Genomic DNA, 23818 nt, shown 5'->3' on the forward strand with positions numbered 1-23818 from the left:
GTGTCAGCCTCTCATACTCACTACCCTCTGTACCAATGCCCTGCTCTGCTTCCTTTTGCATTTATCACTACCCTCCATGTACTATGTTTATTTGTTTGGCGCCAATCACCCACTGCGTTCCTATTGTACTAAACTGTCAGCTGCATGAGAGCAGGGGCTCCATTTTATGCCTCTGTGCCTGGAGCAGTGCAAGTGCTCAGTAAATAAATATTTGCCAAATGAAGGAGCAAACATCCACCAGAGCACCAGACCAAAGTCCCAGCTCATGCCTGCTTTCATCTGCCTGACACAGCCTCAAAATCCCTCAGCCAAAAATTAGAGATAAGGGCAAAATAGTTTCTGCTGGGTATCGAGGGGGTGGGGGGGAGAGGGAGGGGGCAGAGTGGGTGGTAAGGGAGGGGGTGGGGGCAGGGGGGAGAAATGACCCAAGCATTGTATGCACATATGAATAATAAAATAATAAAAATTTTTTTAAAAATCCCTCAGCCAAGGACCCCACTATTCCCTCCCAAAAGACAGGTTCTCCACAATGCCCTTTCAGCAAGGACCCTGATCCCAGTGGAGCCCTACAGAACCCAGAGTAGCACCCCACCTACCCTCTGAGATTCTTTCTCTTTCTCCCAATGCAAAATGGTCTGGATGAAGAGTTGCGTAAACTCCCACACCCCGGTATAGCCAGGAGGAAGTGCATGGAGCGAGAACCCAAACTGCCTGTGTTCCTACCTTATAGGCTTAGAGCCTTGAATATAAGCACCTTAACCCTCTGAGCCTACACGTGCTCATCTGTAAAATGGGAGTCACCCCCACCCTTGGGAGAACTGCCTTGCCTGATACCCATCCCCTGCCCCCTTTAGGCAGTGACTGCTGTGTGCTAACCTCCATGTGTGGCAGGGAACAGGGACCCTAACACTTATAAAGCACTCACTCACACATTTAACCTTTGTGACAAGCTTGGGAGGTTAAATGCTACCATTGCACCCATTTTACAGATGAGAAAAGCAGGCACTCAGCTAGTGAGTGTGGGGATGGGGCTTAGAAGGGCTCAAGAACTTTGCTCCCTTCCTACCTTGAAGAAGCCAATGATGCCCACGCCATAGGCCACACAGTACTTGTCCAGCAGCTCCCTGTTCCAGGCGTCCAGGTTGACATACTTGAGGATGTTTTCATAGATGATGAGGGCAAAGCGGCCACGTCCCTTGTCAGTGAGTGTGGGCATGTCCCCCTTGCCTGGTGCAATCTCTGTACGGTACTTGAAGCGGCTGGACTCCAGGATGGCCACCACCTCCTGGCCCAACTGGGAATAGAGGCTCTCCACAAACACCAGCACCAGTGGATCCGTGCGGGAAGGGGTGGCCACCTGCACAGGCTTGAGTGGCAATAAGCGGCTAGGGGCCACAGGTGGTGGATCCCCACAGTCGGACTCAGGGGCGTCAGCCGAGGGCTCAAGGCCTCGCTTCCAGCCATATAGGTAGTAGGCTGAGATGAAAACGCTGAACAGACAGAAGACAAACAGCAGGAAAAGGACAGCCTGTGGGGACACGTGCCGACACAGCCTCCGGAGGCACGCCAGGGCAGGCATTGTGGCCCCCGAGACCTTGGCCACCGGAGGCCTAGCCTGCCCTGGCTACCCCAAGGCCCCACACAGAGATACAAGAGTTGTTCACTGACCAAGAAATTCACAGAGACTTTGGAAGCAAGGCCCTTAGTGGGCAGCGGAGTGGAGGACCAGTGCCCCTGGCCCTTCCTCCCAGCCAGGGGCACAGTCTGCAGGCTGGTCTTGATCCTTCCTTCCTCTGCCCCTTTATGTCACCATGGCAAATCCCCACGTGGTCCTGCACAGAGCAGAAGTGCCCCAGGGCGTCAGGGCCTCCTGGGGGAACTGGGCAGCACTCCAGAGGATGCCAGGTAGGCTGATGGGTGCTGCATGCTGCTCACCCACTAGGGCCAATGGAGTTAAGGCTGCAGAGAAAACAGGAGAGTCAGAATGGGGGGCTTCAGGGAGCTGCTGATCACAGACAGTCAGGTCCTGACCAGTTCAAGCCTTCTCCTCCAGCCTAAATCCCCCCAACCAGGCCATACCACTGCACTCATCTCACTAGAAAGAATTAACAAAGATCCACGTACAACAGATCTCACCCCAAAAGCAACCCCAGACACAGCCCTCCAGTCCCCTGAACATGAATGGAGGCCACAAAGCGAGATTTCCCAGCTCCAGTAGCTGGCCCAAGCTTCCATGGCAGAATGGAAGTGAGAGAGCCTGGGCTGAGGTGGTCAGGCAGGGAACTGGAGTCCAGGCTTGGTCTTGAGGATAAAAACCTCTGAAATCCCTCCCAGCCCCAACGCTATATGATATACTGGCTGCACCACCTGCCAGAGACCCAACAGTCGCACTTCCAGGAATTTATCCTAAAGTAGTAACTACAGAAGTGTGTAAAGATTTCTTCGCAAGAATTCAAATCCCAGTGCTGTTTACAATAGCAAATCCCCAACAACGGGGGATGTCTTTAGAAATTATGATGCATTGACAGAATCCTAGGCAGACATTACAGTATGTTGAAGGAGGACATTTACTGACATTCACCACATACATTGTTGAGTTGGGGAACATTTATAAAAACAGTCTGTAAATATGATCATGTTTTTGTTAAACATTTTTATGTATAGGCTAGAAACTGGTACTTTTTTTTTTTTTTTTTTTTGCGGTACTGGGGTTGAACTCAGGGCCTTCACCTTGAGCCACTCCACCAGCCCTATTTTTGTGAAGGGTTTTTCAGGATAGGGTCCTGCAAACTATTTGCCTGGGTTGGCTTCAAGCTGTGATCCTCCTGATCACTGCCTCCTGAGTAGCTAGGGTTATAGGCATGAGCCACCAGCACCCGACTCTAATTTTCTGTTTTTGTAAAAGCCACATTAATACTGATTCTCTCCGGGTAATTTTCATTTTCTGCTTTTTGTTTGTAAATGAGAAGATGGAGAGCAAGTTTGGTCCCAGCTGTGCTGTGACAGGCTGTGTGATGTTGAGCATACCCTATCTGTCTCTGAGGTTCCTGCCCAATAGGTGGGGGCTGGGACCTCTTCCACCTCTGCAGTCTTACTATGTGGAGTTCCTGGGAAATTAGGGGCAGCCTTTCAAGAAAGCAGGCATCTACAATGCTGGGGAATGAGTGTGGCAGCTGGGGAAGGGAAAAGTGTTTGGGAGAACCAAGAAGTATTTAACCTCTGCAGGGTGAGGGGGCTGGGGAAGGCTACCTAGAAGAAGTGGTACCTGAGCTGGTCAGAACAAGAAGGGTTGGTCAGGAAAAGGAAGAGGAGGAGGAGGAGGAAGGAACAGCACATGCCACGACCTGGAGATAAGGGAGTGTGTGGTGCTTTCCAGGGACTCCCTGCAATTCTAGGTGAGAGAAGGGCAAGAAGGGGCAAGTGTTCTGGCACAGTTAGGAAGACTGGAGCAGCCAGTCCTGTTTATGCCAAGGGTGTGCCAGAGTCCCACCTACCACTGATAAGAGCTGCCTGCAGCCAAAGCCAGGCCCCACCCTGAGGTGTAAGGGGGGGGGTAGCGAGGGACACCCTGGTAGTGCACTGCCCATGCCAGCCACCCAATTCCATGGAAGAGGAAGTGAGTCTAAGTGCTGTATCACTGACCCTCTATCACATTAACAGCCTTTCTGCCAGTTAATGATGCAATCCACAGCCTGAGGCATCTGGGGGTCATAGAACCCTGTGAAAATAAGACATTTTTCATATACAAAAGTATGCAAATTAAAGACTCACATGGCTGCCAAGACTGGGGGTTGGAGGGATGAATAGGTGAAGAAAACTGCTTTGTATCATGCTATGGTGGGCACATATCCAAACCCATAGGATGGTGCAACATCAAGCTGGGTGTGGTGGTACATGCCTATAATCCCAAAACTCTTGAGGCTGAGGCAGGAGGATGGTAAATTCAAGGCAAGTCTGGGCTACCCTGTCTCAAAACAAAACAGAAAAACAGAATGAGCGAGAGTAAACCCTACTGTGAACTCTGGGCTGTGGATGACAATGACATCTGTGTAGGTTCATCCACTGTAATACATGGACAGCTCTAGTGAGGGATGTTGATATGGTGATATATATATGAAATGGGAATTCTCTGTACTTTGTGCACAATTTTGTTGTGAACCTAAAACAGCTGCCCCAAAAAAAATTTTTTAAAGAAATACATATGAGCTGATGGAGTAGCTCAAGTGGTAGAGCACCAACCTAGCAAGTGCGAGGCCCTGAGTTCAAACCCCAGTACCACCACCAAAAATATATATATATATGCACATCTGCTGGAAAATGTAACAACTTGAAGAATTCAGACTGAGCCCCACCAAGTTCATCCATGGACCCAAAGTCCTAGATTAATGGAGCCTACTGATTACACAGGCCAACTGCAGCCAGGTGGCACCAGTTCAAACCTGAGCTCCATGACCTAGTTAGTAGCTGCATAATCCTAGGCAAGACACTTAACTTCTCAGTGCCTCGGTTTTCCTACATGTAAACCAGGACCATTTTACATATTTCCCAAGGTCATGAAAACTAAGTAAGAGGACACATCAAATGCTCAGCAGCACATCTGACATACAGCACTGAGGAGCTGTCCACTGCCATTACCATGTGCTCCTGTAGCTTCTTTAATGTCCTCACAACTCACTATGAGCTCTCACCATGTGGACAACTCCGGTCACATAACACTAGGGAGCTCAACTCTCTGGCAGCCCTGGAATCAGACAGAGGCAAGTGCTGATTTCACAGAGGGAGAGCAAGGGCTGTGGGAGGCAACTGCTCTGTGCACAGAGGGGCCTCCTCTCTCACTGTACACCTTAGAAGAATCTCCATCTTGAGGACCTTTCCTGGGAGATTAGGGAAAAGACAGTCCATGGTAAATCGCATGACAGAGAGAGGGTAAAATAACCCATGTTCCCAGAAATCACCAAATATCCTAGGGTAGGGAGAAGGTCTGTTGCTTTGTAAACAAAGCAATGACCACCCAGCTTGCTAGCAAGGGGCCTCTGCACACTGCTGCCCCCTCAGACCCACCTCTACCCCCACCCCACCATTCCAGGCTCTTCTCACCTTCCTGTATCCCAGAGCACCTGTGGCTCAAGGGGTGAAGGACTAGGGGTTTCTAATCCACCCCTCAGTCGCCAAAGCCTCAAGGACAGCTTGGACAGGGTCTTGGTGTCCCCCTACCACCCTGGGCCTTGCCAAGATCATGATCACCAGCCCCTTCCCCTAAGCCATAGCCTTGCCCAGCCAGTCACACATCCTGATCAAGTGTCCTGGCCTTCACTAGTGAAGTTCCCATTGCCAGGAATGCCTCCCCCAACCCCTTGGGACACTTACTCATCCTTCGCCACACTGGTTCCAATGTTATGGCCTCTCTGAAGTCATCTCCAGCCACCTGGCTCCTGCCCCAGGCCTGCTCCTCAGGCTCCACCCAGCCCACTCAAAGCATAGGGCTGAGAACGAAGACCAAAAGGCCCTTAAGGCCAAACAAAGGGTAGATGTGTGTTCTTTGACTTACACAGCATTCTTCTTTAATTTGGGATTAACTACGAACATGTTAAAATCAGGGAATTTCACCTATCAGAACTTCTAACTTCTCTTTCAAAAGGGCAGGTTCCAATGACACCAGGCACCCATCCCTGCCAGCGCCACCACGTGGGCTCCTAGTCCCCAGTCAGCACAGTCACGGTGCCCCTCACAGTCCCACAGCCAGCCTCCTGCCCTCATTCAGCTTCCTGCCAAGGTGCACCTGAGCTGTGGCCCATACAGAGTAAACCTGGCAGTTCTTCCCTGAAAAGGCTGCCTCCTGCAGCCTTGCAGGCCCTCAGGGAAGAACTGGGACTAATGACCTCTGAAGGGACAGGCTCTGCCCTCCCCCTAGCACCCAGAAGCCCTCAGCCTTTGCTGTCTTCTTTCTCCCCCAAGCCTCGGTGCCTTGCAAGGGAGGAACCAAATCTGATTCTAGGTCCTTATACAGGACTCAGGATATGAATGAAAGGGTAGCTGTTACTATTCTCAATCTACAGATGAACAGAAAGCGGCTCCAAGGGAAAGTGACTTGCCACAACCACACAGAAATCACTAAATCTTGTGATCACTAAATCAGGTTTCTTCCTGACTTTGAGAGTTTACAGAAATCAGGTGCTTCTATAATAAAATAACAACAGTATGATTATCATCATTATTAATTATCATTATTAATACTAATACCACACCTTTAGCATTTTCTTTGAGCCTGACACTTTTCATACCTTACCTAATTTAATGCTTACAACTAATACTGTCATTTTCCACATTGACAGTTGAGAATGAGGCTCAGAGAGGTTGTCATTTGCCCCAAATCACATAGCTAGTCAGTGGTAGAGTTGAAATTTGGATCCAGACCCCATAAAAGGGAGTGTTCCAGAGCCTCCAGGGGACCCTTGGCTGGGGAACATGAGGGGGACCTCAGCCACTGAGGTCTCCAGCCTTTAGCCAGGCTCCCACTGCACTCTCCCAGCCCCAGCTTTTCCTGCCAAGGTGCTGGAGATAATGAATGAGATGTTCTGGTTGTCATGGAGATACTATGGCAACGCCACACTTCAGGAACTACCACAGTGACTGTGGCCATTGCTCTAGAGTTGAAAGTCACTTCCTACTCCATCTCCTTACCCAAAAGTATCTGGTCTCTACAATCCTTCCCAGGACCCATAAGAGAAAGGGGGCCTTCTCACAGAACAAACTATCCAGAGCCTGGGACAGGTTAAAGGGGTCCAACTTGAGCCCTAGATGAATGTGTGGTCTCCAGGAATGAGAGAAAGAGCTCCCTGACAGCAAGTAGAGACTGAACTGGCTGCATCTTGGAGGGTGCAGTATGCCCAAAAACTCAACTCACGGGTTCTTAGCACCGTTTGCCAGCAGGCTCTGGGAAGGGCTGTGTGTTCACCCTCCCTCAGGGAAGCAACCCCAGAGATAGCAGTGCAGTGGCTGTTGCCACAGTAAGGGCTCGGACTGAAGCCAGACTGCCAGGCTCAAATCTTGGTTAAATTATTTACCAGCCCTGTGACCTTTGCAAAATCTTTCAATTTCTCTGAGCCTCAGTTTTCCTTCCTCTGCTAAAAAAAAAATAAATAAAAAGTGGGGTTTTTTTATACTGCTTATCTAGCTCAGGGGACAGCTGCCAAGATTTAGATGATACATGTAGAATGCTCAGCTCAGTGCCTGGCACATGGTAATATAAGGTGATAAAATGAATGTCCATTTACCAGATTTGAAAACTGAGGCTCAGGAAGGGACTGGCCCAAGGCCACATACCAAATTAACAGTGGTTCTGGAAAGAGAGAACAGGATGTCAAGTTGAAGCCAGAAGGTGGGCTCCAGGAAAGGGAGACATGTGTATCAACACCCGGGGAGTTGAAAACAAGTAGATGACCTGCCCCTGCTCTCTTGGTCTGTGTTTATCAGCAGCACGAGGTGCCAAGCACAGCACCAGGCACTGAAGAGGCCAGTGGTCACCAAGACCTTCAATGAAAGTCTCTCTAAAGGCTTCAGGCATCTTGGATTTGGGTCTCCAGTGCGATGTTGCTGTAGAGTACCTGGGGGAAGGGACCCGCCACTGTGCTCACCAGCCTGGGCCACTCCTGACACCACCATGCACCCACCTTTCTGTGCACACAAAATGCACAGGCAAACTCTCACGGTATAGATATGCTGAAAGCTGTCACCACAGGACACAAGGACATGGGGAGCTGACAGGAGGTCAGTGCAAGAAGACCCCAAAGGCAGCTCTGAAACGTGTGAATAGTAGCGACTAAGGAGGACAAGGTGGTGGTGGCTGCAGGCCAAGGCACTGGCAGTCCCGCGTGCACCCAGAGCCACTCCTCACAGCTGGCCCAGCCCCTCCCAGCCTGTCACAGTCACCCCACCACCCAGCCACACCCCACAGCCACCCACTCTGTCAGCCACCCTGCCTCAGCATGCCCCACCCACCACGTCCAGCACTGCAAAGAAAATCCTCCACATTTGCTTCCCAGCTGTGCAGGAGTTTCTCCAGTACAATTGCACCCCTGAGAGGTGGAGAACAGGAGCAAATCCTTCCTCCGCTGGAATGTGCTTATGTGCCCTATCCCCTACAACCCCTTCAGCACCTGGGCCTCTCAAGGGGCCAAGCTGCTGCCTGTCAGTCACCCCACCAATACCAAGGCCACCACCATCAGGGGATGGTCTGGCGTGAGTAGCAGGGCTATAGAGAGCACAGTCTACCCTGCAGTGAGCATATGAAAACACTGAGGCCCAGGGAGAGGAAAAGAAAGGACCATAGCATTGTCCAGCCAGGCCATCCCCACTCCTACCTACCTTTTTTTGTCCACTAAACCCCTGTCCATCTTCCTCCACAGCTAGTTCCAGCTGGGAGTTGGCTTCTGACTGCTATAGCTTTCAGAATTCCTGTTGAGTGCTCCTCTGGCTCCCCCATGCCATCGTGCCCAGCATCAACTGCTCTCATAGCTTCACTGCTGGTCATCCAGGGTAGAGTGGTCTCCTGCCCATGGGAGGTGCTGGCAAGCAATACACCCTCACCATTACCTTGTTCTTTCTGAATGGCCCAGGAGGAGCTCTAACTTAAATGAACTAAGAGTCACTTCCATTTCCTAGACATCATATGTATATACCACATGCTAGCATTTCACCCACACAGCAGCACCATGACCTATATTCCCCCATTTCACAGATAGGGAACAGAAGCCTGAGTGGCCCCAGCCAAGGACAGGATGACTAGGAATCCCAGCACAAAGCCTGGGTCTTCCCTCCTCAGCTGCAAGGCCCCTCTGTTCACCTGACAGCCCTCACTGGCCAGGCACCCTGCACATCCCAACTCTGACCCCTTTCAGTGGTTCACTCTGTTTTTCTTCTCATCACAAGCAGCAGCTAATGATCCTTTCTGGAAGCAGACCCCATCCCCCATGCTCCATCAATCATCCAGCTCACAAAACATAAAGTGCTGTTCACTCCTGGTTCTCAACTTGAGAATTTGTTCTGGGTACCCTGGCATGCAATGAAGGCCCAAGAGAAAACATCAGGAGCCCTAGACCCTACTTGGTGAGAATCTGTCTTTTTTTCCAGCAGGGCCTGAGTTGAGAGCTTACCTTTGTACCAGCTCTGAAGAAAGCATTTGCCAAGCAAACACAAGGCCTGGGGGGAGGGGTCCCGTGGGGAACAAGGCAGGTCAGGACCAGCTGCTCTCCCATCCCAAGGACAAGCTCCCTCCAGTCCCACTGAGGCTTCAGGGAGGGCAATTATTCACTGGCCCACGAAGCTTCCCAAATCAGAGATCTTTCTGCCCACCTCCCACACCCAAATCTCCCTAAACCAAAGTCAAATCCACCCCAATTTATTTTCTAAGGTCCTGACACTCAAAAGGAAAAGAACATTTCCTAACAAATATTATAACCTTGTTGGCAGCAACCAACCTTGACTGGGCTCCTACTAACTCACTAAGAGCATTCCTGCTTCACCACACTCAATCCTCATGCCCTATATACACACTTTACAGACAAAGAAACTGAGACTCAGAGAGAGGAAGTAACTGATTTAAAGTCACACAGCTAGTGGAGGTGGGGCTAGAATGGCCCCTCCCAGCTCACCATGAAGCCTCCTGTTCATGACCCTTGTAACATCCCCTACCCAAAATTCTACCCCATTCCTTGGCCAGATCCACAGCCAGAAGGCTTCTGCAGGTCACAGGCCCCAAGGCTGCTGACCCAGCTTCTCTAGCAATGGTGAGCTTCACCCTCCCCCCAAAAGCTTATGAGGACAGAGAGGGATACTGTAATCTCCAAAAAGGTAGGACCTCAGCCTGAGGATCTCCACCTTCCCCAACTCCAGGGGCCCCACATGAGAAAAGGGGCTGCCTCCATGCCCCAGTCAGCGGCCTCATGCTAAGGAAGTCAAGAGAGGAGTAAGGTCAAAGCAGGGGATCTCAGTTGGCAAGGCCACGCCAAGGACAATGATAACCAGCATGTGTCATAGGCTTGGTACCTGCCAGGCACTATACCTAGCACTTTCCAATAGTTGTCTCATTTGTCGTTTGTTCCCAATGAAGTAAAGATCACTTTAAGAGGAGCCAGGAAGTGCTACCACCCCTACCCCACAGCCCCTACCCTTCTGCATGCCTGACTCCAGGCTACTAGATGTCCCAAGAGGCTCTGAGAAGCAGGAAGACTCCATTTCAAGGACCAGGGGCAAAACCCATACGCAATCCATGTCAGCACCCGCCTGACCTCCCCAGGCTCTGAACACTCAGGGGCTAAGGAGCAAGTTCCCCTCTGAGTAAGCCAGGGTCCACCAGTCATGAGATCAGGAGCTGAGGACAGAGTGCTGGCAGGAAGAGGGGAGACATCTCAGAGCCTTCACAGTTTTCTGTGTCTCTGGAAGGTCCCTTCCCTTCTCTGAACCCCTGTCTTCAACTGCACAAGATGTGTGATCAGAGCAGAAGTCTGTGACCTGGAGGTTACAGAACCCTTTGAGAAGCTGATGACAGCTGCTAGCAGAATCTCTCCCCTAAATTGAAGGTGGCTATAAGCAGCCCCCACCAAAAGACAAGTTAAAAATATGGAAACGCTCCAGGAGGGCCTCATCTATGACAAGCCCTGGCTCTTGCCACAAATGCAGCACCCAAGCATCCTGGCTCACTATGCCAGCTTCCTTCATGGCTCTGGAATCAATCTTCAACTCTTGACCTGCTGGCATCTGCAGACTGCCTAGCTGTCCCAGGAAGCTGCAAGAGAAACTGGGCCCTCCTTTCACATCTCTCTACCACCACCTCTTCCTCCTCCTCCCTCCGCAACCTACCAGGTCAGCCCTGGGCCTCCTCCCTGTGGCAGCCTTGTGGAACCTGCTTCTGATCCTGACTAGACAGAACCCTGATCAGGCTCATGGGTCAGCTGCACACCCAGGCCCCTCCCAGATGGGTGTGCACACACACATGCTGCACATATTCATATTCAGACTGAACTAGGCAAGGGACTGGGACAGTAATCAGAGGACACAGGGAGGCCAGGACAGAGCAGGGAAGCCAGGAAGGGAATGCCGGGACCCACCAGAATTCCAGGAGTCCAGACAGTGGCTGCTTGGCTGCACTTGACTGTGGCCTCTCAACGACTCCACACTCCTCACTTCACACGGCTGCACCTAATCCCAAAGCCAGCACAAATGGCATTACTGTCTGCTGAGTTCCCCTCCCAGGGAGGGAGGGAGGGAAGGAAAAAGGGAGGGAGGTGGCCCTAGGGCACCATGAACCACCAACCACATTGCCAGGAGCCTCCTGCCCTTCCTCACTCCTCCTTTGCAGGGCCACCAGCCCCTACCTCCTGAATCTCAGAAAAAAGAGGCCGTCCCCTCAAGTCTCCCGAGGTCCAGAGGTCCCCACTGCAGGCAGGGCCCACCTGGAGGTGCCCTCCACACACAAGGAGAAAGCATGTCCCAGACCCTCATGTGGGTTCTCTGGTTCCTCTCAAGAAAGTGGCAAGCAGGAGTGAAGGAGTCCTTATTGACAATAAGGATAACTGGGTTCTAGCTCTACCCTACTTCCCATGTGTTTTTAGGCAATGCCCTTCCCTTCCAGGCCTCAGTTTCCCCACTGGTCTTGAGAAGAAGAGAAAGAAAGACCAGCATCCCCTCCTGGGAACAGTTGGCACTCAAAGTGTTCATGTTGTTGGCTTTAGGCCCCTGCCCCCACCCCAGCTCAGCTGACAGGCCTTTCCCATTGCCCCACCCTGCAGAGGAGGAAGAAAGGTGACTGACAAAGGTGTGGAGAGTTTTAGAGTCTGTGCCAATGTCCAAATGCTAGAGTTAAAAACAGTCTCTCAAAGTCAAGGTTCAGAGAGGAGATGCTACTAAACTCTAACCACACAGTGAGCTAAAAAAGGGCAGGCCAGCCTGAGGTTACTTCTTAGTCGCAGTCACAAGTGGCCACCTGAAAAGGTATTTGACTTCTTAGGGAATGCCAAAACAGAGTGCAAGGCACCTTGCTAGTGGCAGAATCACAAGCCCAAGAGCAGCAGTAGAACCAAAATTAAGGGGCACTTGTATACATGGCACCCCAGGATGGAGGCTGGGTCAGCTTCCAGCCTCTCATGTCATACCATGTGGGTAAAACCTAGGAAGCCCTTGTAGGGTTATAATCCCACCACTCAGGAGGGTGAGACAGGAGGATGAGAATTTGAGGCCAGCCTGGGCTACACAGTGAAACCTGTGTCAAAAAATAAAAAAGGACTAAAAGAGGACTGGAGGCGTGGCTCAAGCAGTAGAGCATCTGCTTTGCAAGCACAAAGCCCTGAGTTCAAACTCATCCCACAAAAAAAAAAAAAAAAAAAAAAAAAAAAGATGAGCACCAGTGGCTCATGCCTGTAATCCTAACTACTCAGGAAGCAGAGATCAGAAGGACTGATGTTCAAAGCCAGCCAGCCCAGGCAAATAGTTTGAGACCCTATCTCAAAAATACCCACCACAAAAAAGGGCTGGCAGAGTGGCTCAAGTGGTAGACCACTTGCCTAGTAAGCATGAAGACCTGAGTTCAAAAGCCCCAGTACCACCAAAAGAAAAAAAAAAATTCACCTGAGCCCCAGTGGGCAGGCCCAGCAATAGTGATGGGGAAAGTGCTGCTAGGATACCTCAAACCCAGCTGGCTCCAAAAGACACCAAAGACTTGGGAACACTGAAAAGCCTCAGGCCCTGTGCTAGAGCAGAGGAAAGCCAGGCTAGGTGGGATGACTCAAAGCAAGGGAAAGGCTTCAAGGCAAGTGGAGCCACAGAAGCCCCCTAATCTCCTGGAGGCCTGTTGGGCACAACATGGGGCCTGCTGAGACCAAGAAGGCTTCACAAGGCCCACATGAAAGCAGCCCGTCCCTCTAAACTTGCTGGGGCTCGTCACTGTCACTGGCAACAACAGCCTAAAGCCAACACGCCTGGGGTGGGGAGGTGCGGGTGGAAGGTTTTAGCACACTCACACAGGGAGGCCCAGCTGGTGGGGAAGGGGCTGGAGGAAGAAGGTCTGGCTCAGACAGCTGAGGGCAGAGCAAAAAGCACCAAGTGACCTATTCTACACAAGCTCCTTTAAAGGGGATCAGGAGCTTCAGCGAGACTCTGGAAGGTACTTCCAGGTGTCCCAAACAGACCCAAATTTGCATCCTAGAGCAGATACTGCTCCAGGGCCCTGCTCAGGTAAGGGAAGTGAGATGCCAGCGAACAACCATGAGAAGGTACTTGTGCTGGGCACTGGCTCGCACCTGTAATCCTAGCTACTTGGGAGGCTGAAATTGGGAGGATCTGGGTTCCAAGCCAGGCTTGGCAAATAGTTCACAAGACCCCAAAATAACCAGAGGAAGCCAGGCGCCAGTGGCTCACGCCTGTAATCCTAGCTACTCAGGAGGCAGAGATCAGAAGGATCGCAGTTTGAAGCCAGCCGGGCAAATACTTTGCGAGACCCTATCTTGAAAAACCCTTCACAAAAAAGGGCTGGTGGAGTGTCTCCAGGTGTAGGTCCTGAGTTCAAACCTCATACCACAAAAAAATTTTTTTTAATAAATAAATAACCAGAGCAAAATGGACTGGAGTAGAGTGCCTGCCTTACAGGCACAAAGACCTGAGTTCAAACCCCACTCTCACAAAAAGGAAGTGTACAGTGGGTACCTCCTGAGACAGCCCTGGATGCTTCACTTGCCTCATGCTAATTCTAGCTTCAAAATAACCTGCCTGTGACCTCAAGCAAGCACTGTTCCTTGTGGGGCCTCACTTTGTTCACCTGCAAAATGGAACTGCTGCCAGATAAGCCTCAACTGGACAATTCTGTAGAGAGCATAGCTGACTTCTAGGACATCCTCAGAAACAGGTGCAAAGGCCCAGCTCCCTGCCTCAGTAGTACCACAGACCCACACCCAGGTGGATAGCACATTGTAATGCCCACCACAGACCACTAGGTGCCAGGCCTTTTGCTAACTGCATAGCCTCCAGGTCATCAGAGCCTTTTTTTTTTTTTTTTGCCACATGTAGGGCATCTGTTCATAGGAAGGCCAAACATTTTGTCTTCCTCCTCACAATGACCACAGATTCCTATTAGATGTGTTATAAACAGAGGACTCATTCTTCAGGCCTCCTGCTCTGAGCACATCCCACAGGGCCTCATTTTACAAATGTGGAAACTAGTTCCTGGAGGTTAAGCTAGTTGCTCAAGTTCCCAGTTGGGAAATGCTTAGCTGAGATTTGAACCAACACTTCTCTGGCTCTTAATCTCTACATTCCATGGCATCAACCACAGATAACCCCAAATCCTCCATAGTCTGGAAAATGCCATCAGATCTTTGCACCTCCCACATTTTCTAGTTGATGCTAATGCACAAAGCAGCCAGGAACAGACAGGCAGGGATGGGGAAGTCCATGTGGGCGCTGGACATCCCACAGACCAACAAGCCTGCAGCCAAACCAGTTGTCCACCACCATGGTCTCAATATATCATCACCATCAGCACAGCACAGCAACCACCTGCCACTTTTTTTTTTTTTTTACAGGGTGGGGAGCAGTACCAGGGTTTGAACTCAGGGTCTCATGCTTGCTAGGCAGATGCTCTATCACTTGAGCCACTCCACCAGCCCAACACCTGGCAATTTTTAAATCATTACATACATGCAAAGCTTTTTCACAGGCATTATTTTGGTATCCTATCACAGCTTTATAAAAGCATAGTAGGGATTTCTTCCTCTTTCTCGGAAGAGGGAGGTGGGATTCACAGAGAATGAATGACTTCCCAAAAGGCACAGAGGGAGACAGTGTGAGAGTGAACTTGGAGCTCACTCCACTGCCTTCTGTGTGAGACTGGGTCCACTCCATGCTCTCAACATGTCAGGCCAACCAGCCCTGATGAGCTGTGTAACAACAAGGAGCACATCTGAGAGCTCATTCCGTGCCAGCACTTCACACCATCTCAGTAGTTAACCATCGTGACACCCCAAAAAAATGAGTGCTGCCACTGCTTTCATGCACAGATGGTGATGCTGAGACTCAGGAGGCTGGGCTGACATGCCCAGGGTCACGAGGCTAGGAAGGGGCAGAGCTGGAATTCAATACCCAGGATAAATGGCTCCAGAGCCTGAGGCCTAAACTTCTGTGCTAAAGGCTCTCTGTCTGGGAGACTCCATCCCAAGCAGTCACTGGAAGAGGGCAGGAGGTCAGACACATCAAGTAGTGTGTGTGCCTGGCAGGGCATGGCAAGATTACGATAATAGGAGGACAAACAAAGCTCGTGAGGAACCTGCAAGAGAGAGACTGTATAAACGTCTGTCTGGGCAGTAGGCCAGTAGTCTGAGCAAGGGACATGGAATGGTAGGAGGTGACAGATATGAGGCAAGAGGCCCTGTGAGACCTCGATCAAGTGCCTTGCTCTTTCTGGGCCTCAATTTACCCTGCTGTTAAGGAAAGTCCCTGGAATATTTCCAGTGCCCTGACATCCCTAAAGCCTCTTGCACCCTGGGAAAGAACAATGTCCAGTGACGGTCTGGCCACAAGCCCCAGGGACTCTGAAATGTCCTTAGCTGTCTTGGCACAGCTTAACTGCTGGAAAAAGGCTTGCAGGCTTGGTTGGCATGTCTGGGCATCAGTGAAGTGTGGGTCCTTAGGGGCTACATTCCATCCATTCAGACATCAAACTCTCCACAGCTCCACTGGAGCAGGCACCACCCAGCCTGGACCCAGACCAGGAGCTAAAGTCACATCCAAGTGCCCAGTGGAATGCCACTCCATGACCTGCCCTGACCACCAGCTCTGACCAGAACCCTACATGTTTTTTTGGGTTTGTTGTTGTTCTTTTCTTTTTAGTCAGGGTTTTGCTGAGGCTGGTCTCAAACTCCTGGGCTCAAGCAATCCTCCTGCCTTAGCCTTCTGAGTGCTGGGACTATGGGTGCATACCATCACACCTAGCTCAAGAACACTATGTGCTACTTAAGTCCCTTCAATGTCACCCACCCTTCAAAGCCCCTTACATTTCCCTAAGGCCAACCTCTGCAATGCAGGGACAAGGAGTTCTAGAGAAAACTGTAAGGAAAATGACCAGCCTCATCCCTGAGAGATGTGTGTAAGACAAAGGCTACCATGTCAAGTAAACAAGGACTCTTGGCTAGGGAAGGGACAGAGATCTGTTAGGGTCATCCCTCAGTCCTCACTCTGGAAGATGGAATGGAACAGGGGCTTGCAAAGAGGATTCAGCCCAGATCTCTGCACTCACAGCTGCCTCATCAAACCACATGCAAACATGCTCCCTCTCAATAACCTCCCATGGCTCCCACCACACACTGGGCAAGGCCTCTTAATCTAATGGACCACACAGATCATTTACTGAAGGCCCTGGCCTTCACTAAGTCTTTCTTACATTTCTCATTTATCCCTGAAAGTAACCCTGTGAAGCAGGTATTATGATTAGCTCATTTTTACAGATGAGAAAGTTGAAGCTCAGAGGTTATGTCACTTGCCCAGAGTATCACAGCCAAGCAGCAGAGGAAGGATTCACATTCACACCTGCCTGACTCCAAACCCCAATTCTTAACCACCGTGCCCTGCCATCTCCTTAACACCCATCAGTCTTAAAACTCTGGGGCCAGCTCAATACTGCTATGCCAAAAAGGGTTAAACTGAGGCCCAGAGCTCTCTACTGGTAGCAGAGCCAGGAAAGACCTGGGGCCTCCAGCCTCCCTTTCCAGCTTCACCCACTCCACCCCAGAAAGAACTCCCACCCACGAGGTATGCAAGACAGAAAGGCTGGGACCTCCACTTTGACAATGTGTCCTCTCTGTCCAGAAGGAAGGGAAAAGCAGGAGTCAGGGAGTAGACAGGAAAGAACATGAAAGAGTTAGGAAACACTGGTCCTTACACAGTAGACTCTCAGAGCTGAGGAGGGTCCCACAGGGTACCCCTCACACCGCGACAGCAACAGGAGCTTTCAGGACCCAGGACCCAGGACCCATCTCCACTATGGGCCTCCCTACCAGCATGTGCTGCACCCTAACATAGCTGACCCCAAAACTCCATTTCTCTCCCAAACCTGCTTGTCCTGAGCATTCCTTAGCTCTGTAAATGGTACACTGTCCTTCCAGTTCCTCCAGTCAGAAACCTGGTAGACAACACTCTTCTTCTCACACCCTTTATCTAATACCTCAGCAAATTCCATCAGTTCATCCTGTAAAATAAATCCAGAATTCACCGTGGTGCACCCCCACCCTCCCCACCACTGAACTGTGACCTCCCTCATCTGGTGACCAAGGCCATCTCCTCTGGTGGGTCATCCTGCATCCTTCCCACCACCACCACTGTCCAGTCTCTTCTCCATGACATAACCCACATGCTCCCTCGAAATGTAGGCAAAGCAGGTCAGTCCTTGGCTCCAAGCCCTCCAGCAGCATCCCCTTCACTCAGACTTAACAGAAAGTCCTCACTATGGGGCAAGAAGCCCTACACCCTCATTTTCTCTGCCCAGCCACCCAACCTCCTTGCTGGTTCCCACATATGCCTACACCCTCCTGCCTCACAGCCTTGTGGCTGTTCCCTCCTCCTGGAATGCTCTTGCCTAGACTTCCCAACACTCCCTGCCTCCCTCCCACAATCCCTTACCAGAGTTGCCCACCTGACATGGCAGAGCCACACCTTCACATCACACTTACTAATCCCCAACCTGGCTTTATTTTTCGTCTAGGCACTTCTTGCCATCTGGCACATATATATGTTTGTTGATTCTATCCCATCACTAGTTCAGCAGCCCTAAAACAGGGACTTGGTTTCTTTTTTTCACTGCTGTCTCACAGTTCCTAGAAAAGATCTAGAATAAAGTAGATGCTTAATAAAAATGTACTAAATGAAGGACATTTACTTCCCTCATTTGGACATGCCTTCTGGCATCTACAGGGCTCTGGAGGCTGACACCAAACCTGCACCAGCTGAAATCCTGAGGTTTCATGTGACCAGTTCCAGGCCAAATCTCCAGTGCTGTTCTGGGACATCTGACCGCTTGGACACAATAGACAGGACTCTACATCAGTCCCTGACTGGTGCTTTATATATCCTTTTGGCTGTGGAGGGAGAACTTCCTGGATCCCCACAGGGAGCAAAGACAAGGCTATTACTGGCCTCTCTCACAGCTCACCAGTGCTGCCCCATGCTCCCAGCAAGTGGAGGTGAAGGAAGAAGGCCAGGCCACGCCTGCCCTTTTCCTGTTCTAAGCAGGAGAATGGTCAGAAGGAAGCTTTGTTCTCAGAAGAAAAGCATAAAGCCAGTGCCAGGGGGAAGTGGGCACAAAGACAGCTGGCCCATCAGAGATAGTTCAAGGAAAAACAAAAACATGGGATGGAGGGTGTTCGAGGGGTCACTTGCACACCCAACCAGTTCCATGCCTCCAGGGTGGTTGTGACCACGGCTTACTCTTCTAGGCCCCAGCCTCCATGTCCTCATAGACAATCAGATGATTGTTCCAGGGTGATCTGCCAGAAGGATGTAGAGACAGAGGAGTGCGGCCTTGACCAAAATCAAAAGGCCTGGAGCTCCAGCCTGGCTTTCCACACACTCAGTTTAACCAGTTGTTCAGGCTTGCATATGACCAGGCTTACACTTGACATGTCAGCCTGTGTGCCACAGGTCCACACAGCAGGGGACCTCAGTCTGCAGCTAGGTTACTGACCTCCCAGGCCAGGGTCTCCCTGTGGGGTCTAAAACCAGAGGCACAGCACCTGCCTGTTAGCAACCCAGGCTTCCAGCCAGTCTCCTCCTTGGGTGTCCTCTTTTGAATCCTAGCACTCCTCTCCTGACTGTGCTAATGTAATAATGAAACCCTAAGGCTGGCCAGGATAGGCCAAGACTCCTCACCCTGTCCCCCTACCACATGCTTAATGCCATGTGTTAGCACAAGGAAGGCCCATGAGGCATGCTCAGCCACAATGACCAGAGGAGCCTAGTGTGCTGATGCAAAGGGTAAAAGAGGAGCCTGGAGGAAAAAAAAAAAAAGGGACATGTTGAAGTTATCCAGGAGACCTCTCTTACAGCCCTGGGCTCTGTGCACCAAGACATGATCCTCAAGATGTGGTCTAAAGACCCCAGAATATGGATCTTCTGGGGAGGGAGGGACTGTACTCCAAATAAAAGGAATCAGAGCAGGGAAGGGGGCAGAAATCTGCACACAAATTTTGCAAGCTTCCCAGGTTTTTCTTTAAAGAGACACAGAATAATTGCAACCTCTCAGCTAAGACCTCTTCCAGGAGGAGACATCTGAGCTGGCCTGGAGGCTTCAATTAAAAGAGTCCAATAAACCTTGAATGCACAGACAGCTGGAAAAAGAACTGATGGACAAATAAAGTACCACACTCAAGGAGGTGCACAAAGCAGAGAGAGGAGTCTAGCGCTATAAACACCAAAATTAATGCACACTCTCCCTCACCTTTCCCCTCTGCCCCAGTATGCCTGGGTCAGCACCCAGAACCTCTGAGGACTGCTGGACCCACTCTGCTCCCTTCCCAAACTCTCCCAAGCCCTGTGGCCACAGAGGGCCAGCTGCAGGGGAAGCCTCCTCCCTGGGGCACAGTGAGCCTGTTACCTGAAGTTTAAGCCTGGGTCAGTGGCTAATCGGCAGGAGATTATCTGGGGAAAGGATTCAAGGGCTGCAGGGCAGGCTGATCCAGAAGCCTCAACCAAATGGAACCTTCACAGCTGGCAGGGACATACAATTGCATGCCTTCTTCCCACAGGAAGCATTTATTATGCTCCTGCTAGGTATACAGTCCTGAGCATAAGTACAATGCTTCAAGCAACACAGAGATGAGTCAGCCCCTATCTCCACTGCCCTCAAAAAGCACAAGGAGACAGACAGACAGCACACTACAAGGAGGAGAAAGTTGTCCATGCCTTAAGGACAGGGTTGTAAACTCAGATGCCTTGGGGGACCAAAAAAGATCATGTAAGTACATCAAGTAGTTGCCCAGGGACAGAGCAAAGTAGAGTGGACATACCTCATCTCCAGCACTGGCCACTGGAGAATGTAGGCTCAAGATTTTTCAATCTTTCAATTTTTGAAGTAAAACCAGGAGTCTGGATTTTTATGTAAAATCTCCTACTGGTACTGGTAATTTGGCATGGACCAAACAAAATCCACCTGTGGGCATGTTGTGGTCTACCAGTTTGTGACCTCTGTTTTCTTAAAAAGGACAGAGAACAAACTGTGGAGTTCAGCAGAGATCCACTTCCCAGCAGCTGAGGTACCAGGGAAGGCTGCCTGGGAGAGAAGGCATTAGTGCTGGGCCACAGGATAGAGAGAAGGGAGGGCATCCTAGGAAGGGAGTGGGGCATACCACTGGAACCACTAAAAGAGCAGACTACCAGACTATGGGCCCAAGCACTAGGTGGCCTTCCTTCCCCCCAAAATAGGGTTCCTGTCACTGTCTCCAAAGCAAGCACAGAAACGTGGCTCTGTTCTGTTCCCAGGTGGTGGGAGGAGGGGCTGCCTGCACAACTAACCTCCAGACTGAATCAATAGGTAGCAGAATAGCAGGGGTCCGATTTCAGACCTGCAGCTTGAGGATGCCAGCTAACAACAGCTCCGTGGGGGAAGGGAGAGGAAGAGACAATGGAGGGACAAAATGAGGTTGAGAACTGGGTCCTGCCTGGCCAGGCCTGGCTGTTACATAACCTGCCTCAGGACAAAGCCAGGGAGGGCCTGGGCAGGGGAGTCTGAGAATACTGAGTGGGCTCCCCTCCCTTGCCTGTCCACCGTGCTCTCCAACCTTGCCAGGCAGCTCCCAGAAAGCTCAACAGTGCAGAGCTGGGGAGGAGACCAAGGCCCAAGATAAAGGACTTAGACGATCACACCACAAATTAGCAGCAGTGCTTGCACAAGCTACAACAACAAGCTCTTACCAAGTGGTGACTACGTACCCAGCACTGGGATAAGCCCGTCACATGCACTGTCTTTTAAAAAGTCCAGCCATGGTACCATGAGTAAATATACTTATTTGTTGCCATTTTACATATAAAACTAAATCACAATATAAATTACCCAAGGTCACACAGCTCCTAAGTAGAGGAGCTGGCTTAGAACCCCAAAGCAGCCCTCTGAGACTATGCTGTGAACCACAGTGCTGCATGACTCCTTTCTACCAAACTGGCCACATTCTCTGAAGCCTGCAGTATGTATGGCCCCTTCCCTCCTTTCTACTCTTCACAGGGATGCACGGTCCTCTGTCAGCCTGACACAACTGACAGTACTCTTTCTTCAGAAATAGAACATTCAGAAATGCCTACAAAATGTTGCACCTGACTTCAGGGATTCCCAGACCACCCTGCACTGGTGAGATGGGCAAGTCCCAAACAGAACACTGTATAGACAGGAGGCATGGCAGCAGAAGGAAAAGATGCACCCAGGCCCTCTGGTGCCCTTCATATCTGCAGACATGGAGTCCTTCAGCCACAAGCGTGGGCACAATCAGGGCTCAGGGCCTAGTCATCCCTTCAGAATTGGGAGAAAAGAATGAATCACAACACACAATGGCCTGTGCCTCTGTACCCACTGGGTGTGACTCACAGCTCTCAGCTGCTGGGCAGACGGTGCACAGCTGGACCCAACATCTGGACAGGGGTGGACTCACCAGGCATTTCATCCAGCCTTCACACTACTGGGCCCATCTTGCTGCAGACCACACCAGTCCTTACCCAACTCCAGTGCAGTGAGCATTTCCAAGGGTCCCTTCCACACCCCCTGCCCAGTCTCTACGCCAGCCAGAGCTCTGGGGATAGAAAAATAGTCCCTTGCAAGAGAAAAGACCTAGATTCTAGCCTCAAACCCTACCCTTGGCCTCACTGTGTAACCTCAGGCAGCCTTTCCCACCTCTCAGGCTCCCTAAACAGGGCCTAACAATCTCACAGAGTCTTGGGATCCTGCTTTCAGGAAGTTACATAAACATCCTTCAGAGAAACAAAAGTCAAACCTACAGACTACTTTTTTAAAGGATATTGAGAAGCCTTTTTATAGTCCAGCTTCCCCCTTCCCACTTCATTGTTCCAAATATCCTCTCAGGGCCTAAAAAATACATTTGGTTTCCGTCTGGAGTTTGGGCTTCTTGGTGTTCTTCCTTGTGGAAGCTGCTACACCCTTTCTTGGCAGCCTTCTCCCAGGGCACCCCCATTTTCGACTTCAGGATCCTCCTAGAACACTATAAGGGTTATAGGTACCCAGCCTGCCATAGAGCATGGGGCAAGAAGAGTTTTGGGAAATAAACCCTCAGTTGGTTGGAACAGAGACAATTCTGAGTTCTGATGGCTCAGAAACCCTGTGCTCTAACAGTGGCTCTGACACCCTGTACAGCCCTGGTAAGTCTCTGTTCCTGTCTGGCCCTCAGCTCTAACTTGAGAAGAGGGACCCCTTCACTGTCAGGGATGCTCTCAGACTCCTGCAAAGGGAAGTACGTTGGGAACAAACACTGGGGAAAGAACAGCAAGATGGAGGGTAGACTCTGGTCTTAATCCTCCCACTCCTCCTGCCAGAACCAAAGGAGACCCTCTTTTATCTCGATTTATCTCTTACCCCAGCTGTGGGACTTGAACTCACCACTGAGCTCTGAGCCTTAGGTAGCTTGGGGGCTGCAGCCCTCACCACCCCACCACAATCTCATTTGGCTCATTTGATAGAATATATATTTGGGGACTCTTTAACTAATCATTCTAAGTTGAGCCACACAAACACTCTAAAACAAATCTCCTACCACCCTTCTTCCAATGAGCTCATGCTTCTAAGCACCTCTGTGGAATTCTATAGAATTCCTAGCTCTAGACCCATACAGCTGTATGGCACCGGTACTTTCATCTATAAAATAGAGAGCACAATAGAGCCTACCCAATTTACAGGATTACTTTGGGGATTACAGCAGAGGAGGTGACATGGAAGTGCCTAACAAGCACTGGTAAGCTGTCAATACTGGTAAGTAATTATAACCATCATTAAAATTATTGAGATGCTTAAAACCACTAGACTGCTGAGAACTAAGGCCCCTTAAGCCCTCTCAGCCCACATATGGCTACAACAATCACACATGTGCATGCCCACATACACGAGCACACACCATTCTCTAAGGAAGACCCATACTCTGCCCAACCCCAGCCCCAGATCCAGAACACAGCTGGCTTCATCCTGGAACCCACCCTTGTCACCCACAAGTTCTCAACTCTTCCAATCCCCCAATTCTGTCTTCCTCAAGTTGCCCCATCACTGTTTCCTGTCATCATAGCATTTGCCTATACCCCACCGCTGTGTCACATGATTGCTTCCCAAGGTTATGGAGCTATTCCAAGATGAGGGCTCCTTGAAGTCAGGGTAGAAAGAAATTGGGATTTACTATGGGCTCTTGCATGCACACACACAGTTCTTGGGTGTCTGGATATGCTGAAAGCAGAAGAACACAAGGAAAGAAGCATCAACCTTTTTTTTTTTTTTCCTAATGACCTAACCCAATGGACCTCTTACCTCAGAATCACTTGGAGAGCATCTTAAAACACAGATTAATGGAGGGTGGGGGAGAGGGGCAGGAGGGAGAAATGACCCAAACAATGTATGCACATGTGAATAAATGAATAATTAAAAAAAAAAAACAGATTAATGGGCTGGCAGAGTAGCTCAAGTGGTAGAGCATCTGTCTAGCAAGCATGAGGCCTGAGTTCAAAGTCCTAGTACCACCACCACCAAAAAAATAAAAAAGCAGATTGCTGAGCCAGGCACTGTGGCTCACGACTATCATCCTAA

At 50.5% G+C, this 23818-nt stretch overlaps 1 protein-coding gene and 1 non-coding gene across 13 annotated transcripts in view; both read right to left on the bottom strand.

The window, feature by feature from the left end:
- Ndst1 (N-deacetylase and N-sulfotransferase 1) overlaps positions 1 to 23818 on the bottom strand; it is a 61650-nt gene that overhangs the window by 30214 nt on the left and 7618 nt on the right. For 3 of the 12 annotated variants that reach the window (XM_074076645.1, XM_074076643.1, XM_074076647.1), the window contains exons 2-3: positions 3772 to 3964; positions 1067 to 1959 (exon numbers count right to left, since the gene is read on the bottom strand). In XM_074076645.1, the coding sequence (XP_073932746.1) occupies positions 1067 to 1579 (513 nt within the window). In that variant the 5' untranslated portion in view covers positions 1580 to 1959; positions 3772 to 3964. Of the gene's footprint in view, positions 1 to 1066; positions 1960 to 3771; positions 3969 to 10857; positions 10912 to 11105; positions 11197 to 23818 lie in introns of those variants that run through there. The other 9 variants (XM_074076642.1, XM_074076641.1, XM_074076651.1 and 6 more) reach the window with 5 other exon arrangements.
- LOC141424555 (small nucleolar RNA SNORA11) lies at positions 14048 to 14176 on the bottom strand. Its single transcript, XR_012449456.1, has one exon. It is a non-coding gene; the product is annotated as a small nucleolar RNA SNORA11 (small nucleolar RNA).

Source organism: Castor canadensis, chromosome 6 (genome assembly GCF_047511655.1).
Source record: "Castor canadensis chromosome 6, mCasCan1.hap1v2, whole genome shotgun sequence".
Classification (NCBI taxonomy): Eukaryota; Metazoa; Chordata; class Mammalia; order Rodentia; family Castoridae; genus Castor; species Castor canadensis.